The following is a 10,164-nucleotide window of genomic DNA, read 5'->3' on the forward strand; positions in this document are numbered from 1 at the left end:
ACTGAACAGTTTGGGGGATATTGATCCAGACCAAGGAGCAACGGTTTCATGCTCAACAGTTAGGCCACAATTAATACAGGACGGAAATAAGGAGATGCTTATTCACTCATACGGTTATAAACCCATAGAACTGCATACCCTCCGAAGCCGTAAATGTCAAAACTCAGCTAGACAGAATCATTAGGATAAATGGTGGGACCTTCGACAAGCATCTGCTTCCTGTCCTCATCGAGGCCACTAGGGAGATAGTGGCTCTCAGATAAATTCAGGCAAATAAGATCTGTCGATCTATTTCTTCAGACGGTGCAGTATTAATTAAGTTAAATAAATATTTGCGCGAGTCTGCAAATAAGATATTGTCGCTATTTATGTGCGTCGGGTGAAACAAAACACCATTGGCGATAAGATTTTATTAATTTTAAGTATTAATAACAATATATTTCCAATTACAAGTTATTGCAACTACAGTTGCTAGTAATTTGCAACTGAAGCTGCTGGAAGTTTTTATAGCTTCGCGGTTGCTAGTAAGTTGCAACTGCGAGTTACAGCCTATGGTGTCCATGTGCAGGGATACATGTTAAGTGACCTTAATAACTGTACTTGTGGTCATATTCTACGTAAGTAGGGGCACATGCACCCGACCATAGTAGTATTTAAATAAGGTATACAAGATTAGAGAATTCATCCCAGAATTATAAATGGTACACTTAACAATAATAACGAAGGATGCTCATCGCATATGCACCATTAATCCTAAACGATTACCATTACTAATTACCAACAATTATTCACTTACATGTATAAATGATGAGACAAGCTACATGCATACAGAAACAATGAAAAAGAATGCATGATGAATGTGTATTGATGCATACAAAGATTCAGATTAAAGGAAGATGTGCAGGCAATATAAGAGTTGAACATAATCAAGTTGCGCCAAAATTCAGCTGGACAGAATCATTAGGATAATTGGTGGGACTTTCGTGTCCTCTTCGAGGCCTCTAGAGAGATAGTGGCCCTCAGGTAAATTCAAGCAAGTGCAAGTACGGTCAGTCGATCTATTTCTTCAGATGGTGCAATATTAATTACGTTACACACATATTTGCGCGAATCTGCAATTAAGATATTATCACTATTATTACACTTGAAGTTAACTTATTATGTATAAATTTCAGAGTAGGTGAAACTAACGGCTAATTATATATTAATTGGAAAAAGTCAATATAGCTTAACATATGATATCATTTGTCTGTATATAATATATTACAGAATTATTGATAATAATTTTTTAAAAGAACTGAAATAATGAGGTTGAATTATGAAATAGATGAGAAGGGGTGAGTATAGAGGGGCCGGCCGGGAGGACATATTTACCGGCCAGATATTGTAGAGGATCCCGTGTCGTGGTGACGTCACGTCCCTCTCGCCTCCCAGCAAGTACCACCATGAGGTGCGGTTTGTAAACACTAGAGTTTTAACTCATAAATGTCGGATATTTAGTTGAATTGAATGTAGTTAGGGGTTTATATTAGAGTTAAGGTAGGACGTGTCCTGTGTGTGCGGTTATAGTGTGGTTTGTAAGGTGGTAGTTGGGTTAATTTGACTTAAATATCTGCGGCATGCCGCCCCCATGCTGGCGTGGGCCGCCATGTCTCCTCATGGCGCATATATCTTACTCTAGGTGAATGTGAGTATTAGTGTGAAGGTTTAATGGAAGAATAAGTGCACGAGGCTAATTTTTAACATTTTTTGAATTAAAATTGTCGAATTTGTAAAGTTTGTATACTGAGCGTGGGAGCAGTGTTGAGGATAATCAAAAGATTAGCGATACGGTGACTCGTATTGTGTAGCTTTGTGAGGATTTAGTTCCATATGTTAAGCAGTTGTGCAAGAATCTACATTGTTCGGTACAATATGTTTGAGAATTTTGTCACATGGTCCTTTATCCAAGTGGCAAAAGTGGGGTCATAGCGTATCCAAGCTCAGTCTTAATTGTCAGAACTGGCTTGTGTGCGGTGCAATTTGTATTTGTTATGGTTCTCAAGGATTTTCAAGGTTAAAGCTGGGGGGACTATAATTTTATTTTCCCTAAACCCGAGGCAGTAATCTTTGAGCTAATTGCTTCTTTCACTTATATTATTTTGATTTGGTAAACTTGTGGAAGTAGAAAAATTATTCGGGAGAGACCTTTGTAGGTATTGCTTAGGAAACTGTTTTTGGTTTATGGAACTAATTTCTGGGTAATGTAAGACTTGACTGCATTATTTTAAGTCAAGATTAGGTATATGCATGGAGTGTCCATGCATGGGCCATCTACAGTTTTCTTTCCTGTATTAGCATATAATTCAAATTTGTTTAATAGTATTCTTGTATATATGCTGTTCCTTGGTCCTTACTTGTATTTCAACGTTACACTTTTGTAAACTTAGAATTTTTATGAAGTTGAGGATAATTCCAAGCATTGGCTATACCAGTCTCATTCCAAATCCTGTATATACAGTACTATTATTTATTTTTAGTATTGTATATTGGCATTGTGAAGGGGTATAAAAACTGAATGCAGTAGAGGGCTAGTTTTGATGTCACTTCCACATGATGATTAGGGGTATGAAATTCACAGTAGCTCTGCTTGAATTCGTCTTTGGAGGTGTTGAGGGCAGCAATCCTAAGCTCTGGTCGAAGGTATGAGTGAAGTAGAGATGGACAAAGTAACTGGAGACGGCCAGGAAGTGTAAAGCATTCCAAATCTGAGGGATAGTACAATAAGTTGTGGGTTCTTGAGTGTGGTTGTCTTCTTCTAGTCTCTGCCCTGGGCTGTGCAGCTCCTGCTGGATGGGGTACATAAGAACATAAGAACAAAGGTAACTGCAGAAGGCCTATTGGCCCATACGAGGCAGCTCCTATTCTATAACCACCCAATCCCACTCATATACTTGTCCAACCCGTGCTTGAAACAATCGAGGGACCCCACCTCCACAATGTTACGCGGCAATTGGTTCCACAAATCAACAACCCTGTTACTGAACCAGTATTTACCCAAGTCTTTCCTAAATCTAAACTTATCCAATTTATATCCATTGTTTCGTGTTGTCCTGTGTTGATACTTTTAATACCCTATTAATATCCCCCCGGTTATGTCCATTCATCCACTTGTAAACCTCTATCATGTCACCCCTAACTCTTCGCCTTTCCAGTGAATGCAACTTAAGCTTTGTTAATCTTTCTTCATATGAAAGATTTCTAATTTGGGGAATTAACTTAGTCATCCTACGCTGGACACGTTCAAGTGAATTTATATCCATTCTATAATATGGCGACCAAAACTGAACTGCATAATCTAAATGGGGCCTAACTAGAGCGAGATAAGAGTTTAAAGTGATATTACAGTACACATACAATATACAATATTCATTTTATTCTTATTTGGTAGTTCATAAAGCTTGTACATGTGAATGCAGTTCTTGTGTAATTCATTGTTCATTTGTGTGTGTCCCATCTTCCCAGCACACTGTCAAAAGTAATACATGGAGAATATATGATTGTGTGTGTGTGTACTCTCCCAGTTGTGCTTGTAGGGGGAGTCAGCCTCCCACATCACTGCCTAATGCATTCCACTTGTTAACTACTGACACTGAAAAAGTTTTTTCTAATGTCTCTGTGGCTCATTTGGGTACTCAGCTTCCACCTGTGTCCCCTTGTTCATGTTCCACCTGTGAGCTGCATATTCCAAGATAGGTCTGATATAAGTGGTATACAGGGTCCTGAACGATTCCTTACATTAGTTTCTAAAAGCAGTTCTTAAGTTGGCCAGTCCAACATGAGCCGCTGATGATATCCTTTTGATGTGGGTCTCTGGGGACAGGTTCAGTGTGATATCAACCCCCAGATCTATCTCTATTTGACTCTTGTAGGATTTCACCTCCCAGATGGTACCTTGTGTTCAGCCTTCTGCTCCCTTCGCCTAATTTCATTTTGCTCTTTCCCGAGTTGAACTTTAGTAGCCATTTTCTAGACCATTCCTCCAGCTTATCCAGGTTGTCCTGTAGTCTGTCTTATCATCATCTGTCTTGATTCTTCTCATAATTTTTTTATCATTAGCAAATATAGAGAGGAATGAGTCTATACCCTCTGGAAGATCGTTTACATATATTAGAAACAGGATGGGTCCAAGTACAGAGCCCTGTGGGACTCCACTGGTGAAATCTCGCCACTCTGTCTCCCCCCTCACAGTTACTCGATGTTTCCTGTTGCCTAGATGCTCCCTTATCCACTAGAGCACCTTACCTTTTACTCCTGCCAGTTGCTCCAACTTTCGTAACAGCATTTTGTGGGATACTGTGTCAAAAACTTTGACAATCCAAGAAAATGCAGTCTGCCCACTCTTCTTTTTCTTGCCTAATTTTTGTTGCTTGGTCATACCCTGTGCATGTGTGTGTGTGTGTGTGTAATGCATGTGTGTTCACATATACATAGATAATATAAAATCTTTCATTAATGAGGAATTTGTTTTCAGTTCGCTCAAGGTACAGAAGCGCCTTGCTTCTGAGGTGTTAAAATGCGGAAAGAAAAAAGTTTGGTTGGACCCAAACGAGATTGGGGAGATTGGTCAGGCCAATTCTCGTAAGTATGCAAAGAAATATCTCTACAGTACTGTATTTCAAAGTTTAACTTGGTTTATACTTGATATGTTGCATGGTATGGAAAATTTATAAAAAAATCTGAATATTAATTATTTTACATTTGGAAGTTATTTTTAATTAGTGAACATTTTGTGAAATTTAACTTCTACACAATTTGATTGCATATGATTCTAAATGGGTTATCACATTTTTTTTAATATGCAATTATAGGCCAAAACATCAGGAAATTGATTAAAGATGGTTTGATTATTAAGAAGCCCCACAATGTGCACTCTCGTGCCCGTGTCCGCAAGAATCAAGAAGCTCGCAGAAAGGGCCGTCATATGGGCTTTGGTAAGAGGAAGGGTACTGCCAATGCCCGTATGCCCCAAAAGGTAAGATTTTTGCATTGCAAAAAATAGTTTATAGCAGCCTTGTAGAGAAAAGGACACATTTCAAAAAAATTATTTAAATGCTTGATACAGTATACTCATTACAGCAGGCCCTTGGTATTTGCTGGGTATGTGGCATTAGAACAAGTATACATGGGCCAAGTTACATTAATTCATATAGGTTGCACCAGAAATAGTAGATTGTGCAGTTACTGGGTTCTAGTGTTGGCTGTGACTGACACTTTAGTGTGCGAGAGATTAATGTCAGAATAGCAAGGGTCTGCTATACAGTACATCTATATTACCGTATTTGCCAGCGTAAAAGACCCTCGCATAGGATGCACCCCTATTTTACAAGGATATTTTGTGGAAAAACTATTTTGGTATGTTACATAATTTATTTATTGAAAGATATTTTTAAGTGGATTTTGTACCCCAACTCTTACCTCCTTTTAGATCAACTGTGTAGTTTATATTTTGGGCAAGAGAATTGGTGTATAGGACGTGAAAATTGTATTTCTGGGTGATGTTTTGTTGCCGCATCAGACTACCAGGGTGGCACACCGTCACGGGGCTCTGGCTGTGTTTTCATTCACGCAATGCAAATGGCTGACAGGCTGATGAAAGTTAAACTTTCCTTTCAAATTTCTAGAACATTTTGTATTTAGATAATGAATAAATGTGTTTTAAAGGTAACAGTCTTTAAACAATGTATGACATATCAAGTGTGGGTTATGTATGCTGTGTAAGGTGGTGAGATGTGAGCTTCCTTCACAATTTCCAACATTGTAAGTTTGTGATGATAGACTGTGATATCTTGGCTTGCTTTCAATATTTTATTATTAGCAAAGATTTTTGTGCCTAGCAAGGTTACCCAGCATGCTCGTCCAGCTCCCTAACCTATCGTGCTCGGTCTCGTATCCGTAATACAGCTCTATTAGACGCAGGGCACTTTTTTGATAAGTTTAAAAATAAAAGTACATCTTGTACGCTGGCAAATACGGTACTTTCATACAACAGAATTAGATGTACAGTAGATTTAAAAGGCTATATCATTGTGAAATTACATTAATTTAGTAGGGGAACAATTTTGAAATATTAAATGTTCTTGCCAATTTTGTTAGTCATTCTCTGTTCCAGTGGTTCCCAAATTTTTATCTGGGCCTCACTTTAGGAATAAAATTTGCTTATGCCACAAAATTTTTGTTTTTGTAAAAGTACATGTAAAAAACTTAATTGATTCGTAACATAGAACATGACTTTTATAATTATGATCATAGGTCATCTAGGAAGTACAAGACGAAGTGCAGCTACATAAAGACGTGATTCATTCTCAAAATATAGACGTGCCTTTTTTTGTTATGCAAACACAGAGATGTTAACTTGTTTTTGTTGGATAATCTCATTTATATTAGATGTACAAATGACTATACCACCACAACAGTGTGGTGTGTCACCTTTAGGGAACTATTGTTCTAGTCCAGTTATTATTAATCCCTAATAAAAATTACTTTTTCAGATTCTCTGGATTCGACGAATGCGTGTTCTTCGTCGCATGCTTAAAAAGTACAGGGACAACAAGAAAATAGATAGGCATCTGTATCATGATTTATACATGAAGGTAAGTTTATCAAATTAGTGTAATATAGTATCTTTGATAATCTGTTACATGGTGCTAAATAGTGTTAATAAACCTTATGTAAATTGGTCAGTTAATGATATAGGGTATAATTGTTGTATAGAGTTGCTTTTTCTAACTACTGTAATCACATGGTTTACTTTAACTGCAGTGTCACATGTCTCCCTAGTTATCTCCATCTCCACAGTACTATTTTATTTACTCAATAGCTGGGTAATTAGATTTTAGACACATCAATAATTTGAGTGACATTAACTGAAGACAAGTGATGAACTAAACAACTGCCTCGTAAGGTCTCTTCACAAAAGTCCTTAAATATATTGTACATGCAATACTGGCCATTTCACTTGCATTAAGCTTCATTTTCTTTTCAACATTTTCTAAATTGGAAGAAATACTTTTCATACATTTGTACCAGATAACTTTGCAAACATTAATTTTGTCTGCATTGAATTGTATTTTTCGTAGTTTTTTCTGCACTTATTTTATTACGCCTGTATGGAAAATTCTGTAGTGGAACACTACTGCTTGTTCTGTCAGTACAACACACTTTGTGGGTGTTTTAATGTAAACCCATCAGAACTGACCATTTAGGCCTAGGGTTATTGTTATTGGTAGATTTTGCACTCCCATTAGTGGCACCAAGAAGTTATTTACATGTCAGCAGTTGGGTTTAGTGAAGGGTCAACTGCAAGTGGCCCATCCACACCAAAACTCATGCTTGCTTTACAAAATAATCCTAGGTCTGGCAAGGAAGGGCTTAACATAAATTATTCTAAATATGAAGGGCTGTCGATTGTTATAAAAGTAGATCATCTTTGGGGATTAGTTTCCACAGTGGGGCTACTTACGCAAGTGCCTGTGTTTACGTATGCATTGAAAGTGACAGTGATAAAATAAAGTCCTAGTGGAAATGCACTTGTATGCTGTACTGTATATACTGTACATACATATACATGCATTGAGTACAATATTCATAGTTGAAAAATGGTAGGTTTAATTAAACCTACAATGTGCAATTTAATTAAATGTGCAATTTAAGTAGGATGAATGGTAACAAAATGGCTGGTGTAATGAAGGAAAGAAAGCCCTGGTTAATAAAAAGAAAAATTAAGTGGTGTGGTAGGAATGAAAGATTAGAGCAGTAGAAATTGATAATCCGAATAGCACATTTGGCATTAAGTTAATACAGGGTACAAATTTCAGAGATTGAAAATGAATTTAAGCTAAAAGATGGGGAAAATGTAAAGACATTTTTGAGCATGTTGAATGATAGTGAATGTGATGGTAGTAGAAGAGGAATGCTGTAAAACTGAGTGGACATTGTAGTAGTGTGTGAACTGGTAGGGTAAGGGAGAAAGGTACTCTAAATGGAAATGATTTGCAAAGAGGGAACAGATGTAATTTTCTTAATGACATGTCACGAAGAAAGCATCGATGACTGCTGAATTGTGGTGGTGCTTGTTTGTCAGTAATGTATGAACAAGTTATGTATATTTTCCATGTAACCCTTCACTATTATTTACCTTTTTTTCCAATCTCTCCATTGAGTCGATTCCTTGCCATCCTATGACACCGGAAACCAGGGTAATAATGGATTGCTATTGGGCTGTATCAAATTTATTGTAAATGTATTAGTAAAATTTTACTAATTGTCTAATGATTTTTTTTTCAGGTGAAAGGTAATGTGTTCAAGAACAAGCGTGTTCTAATGGAATACATTCACAAGAGGAAGGCTGACAATGCCCGTGCCAAGATGCTCAGTGACCAGGCAGAAGCTCGTAGATCCAAGGCCAAGGAGGCTCGTAAACGCAGGCAGGACAGAGTTGCTGTAAGGAAGGCAGAAGCTCTGAAGAGCAAGGATGATGCAGAGTAAATTGTACCCCCTAATAAAAAAAAAAAACAATTTTGTTGTATTTTTTAGCCTTGATAATTTTAACACTGCTCCTAATTGTGCGATTGTTTTTGTTGAAATAAATTTTTGAGAATTTGGAGGAAAGTATAATCTACAATAAGTGGCATCACTTTACCCTTTTGTGTCACACAAGCTAACAATGGAGGAAGTTCTAACACACTCAAATCAATAACTACTGAATTTATGCATATATATGGTATTGGTTCAAATACCTAACCTTGTGCCTAAATTTAATAATTCCTTCCTGGTACACAGTGACAGCCAAGATCAATCCACATGGGCAATTTGGCCCAGGTTTGTGTTCTGGATAGGGAGGCTTGACTAGGTGCTAATCCTTAACTGTAAGTCTCACTTCACTATCCAGCAGTGATTGGCTGAAGTTAAACTTCATCCAGTCGGTTGTTGAATGATTGGCGGGTTAGTCGTGTTCCAGGAAAACTAGTAGGCAAGGCTTATGAACTAAGGGAAGGGAATGCTCTGCTTGGCAAGACATTATTCTGGAAACCACATACATTATAGATTAGGTACACCTAGTAAAGTGTGTACCTTATCTGGTCATTTGAGACAATGCCCTCACTATTCGTGCAACATTTCGTTTCCCTTCTATAACGAACAATAATATGTACTGGTGTAATGGTTGAGAGGCAGGAGGAACCTGTTCTAAACCCATGTTGGCCCTAATTATGCACGTTTTGATTTATGGAAATTCCCCCCCCCCCAAAAAAAAAGATTTTTTGTTCGTGTTCATTATAGCAATCTATAATTTTTGCATTTGCTTGGCTGTTTCCTTCATGCAGTAGTGGGATCTCCACTGCTTTCATTGTATTAGATGTGCATAGGCTCCATGGGGTGTTTACTACCGGCGACTGGGTACTTTTACTATAGGTTTTTTACTATGTACAATTAATGTAAGTCTTGTGGCATTTGTAATATTATTAATGCTTATACTGTGACTCAATTTTTCTCTTGAAAATATCATAGCATTATAAATATTTTAGTTGACATGCATTCAAAGTACCATAACTGTAGGTAAATCAGTATAGCAGCAATATTCTTTTACCGAGAAAACGTGGTTGGAATTTACAGTATTCTGAATTATATGTTGGCCTAACGATTTGCTATTGAGGAAATGGTTTTACCAGTCGAACGTGCAAACTAAGCAAACATTGTCAAATTCTCGGCCACTAAAAACCTTTTTTTTTTTTTTTTTTTTTTTTTTTACCTTAAATGTGCATATAACAACCTTTAAATCTTTATATGGTAATCAAATTGTCTGTAAAATATTTAAGTGTTATGGGTAATCTTTGAGACCTGTTATCTTGGATGTTATGTACACAATTTGAGACCTGAATGCACAAAAGTCCCATAACTTAATACAGTACAGCATACTTCCTGGGATGCAAATAAACTTAAATTACCCTTTAAACTGGATTATGGCTACCTAGCAAATTCACATTTCACCATTAGCCACTGTCATGATGCTTTGTATCAAACTAGGTAATAAGGTATAATTGACTGGTATGCTCTTGAATATTTCACTAAATTAGCCATGGTCCACATTCATGCTTATGTTGCATTTTAATCAATGTAACTACAGTT

The 10,164-nt window shown here is 37.0% G+C and overlaps 1 protein-coding gene across 1 annotated transcript; it reads left to right on the forward strand.

The window, feature by feature from the left end:
- The first annotated feature begins 1,318 nt into the window (after nucleotides 1-1,318).
- On the forward strand, nucleotides 1,319-8,556 carry RpL19 (ribosomal protein L19). Its single transcript, XM_045741733.2, has 5 exons — nucleotides 1,319-1,450; nucleotides 4,514-4,620; nucleotides 4,851-5,014; nucleotides 6,531-6,632; nucleotides 8,326-8,556. Exons 1-5 carry the CDS (start codon nucleotides 1,446-1,448, stop codon nucleotides 8,524-8,526), a joined length of 579 nt encoding a protein of 192 aa, XP_045597689.1. The 5' UTR covers nucleotides 1,319-1,445; the 3' UTR covers nucleotides 8,527-8,556.
- The last annotated feature ends 1,608 nt before the right edge of the window (nucleotides 8,557-10,164 follow it).

The sequence above is a fragment of the Procambarus clarkii genome, chromosome 40 (genome assembly GCF_040958095.1).
Source record: "Procambarus clarkii isolate CNS0578487 chromosome 40, FALCON_Pclarkii_2.0, whole genome shotgun sequence".
Classification (NCBI taxonomy): Eukaryota; Metazoa; Arthropoda; class Malacostraca; order Decapoda; family Cambaridae; genus Procambarus; species Procambarus clarkii.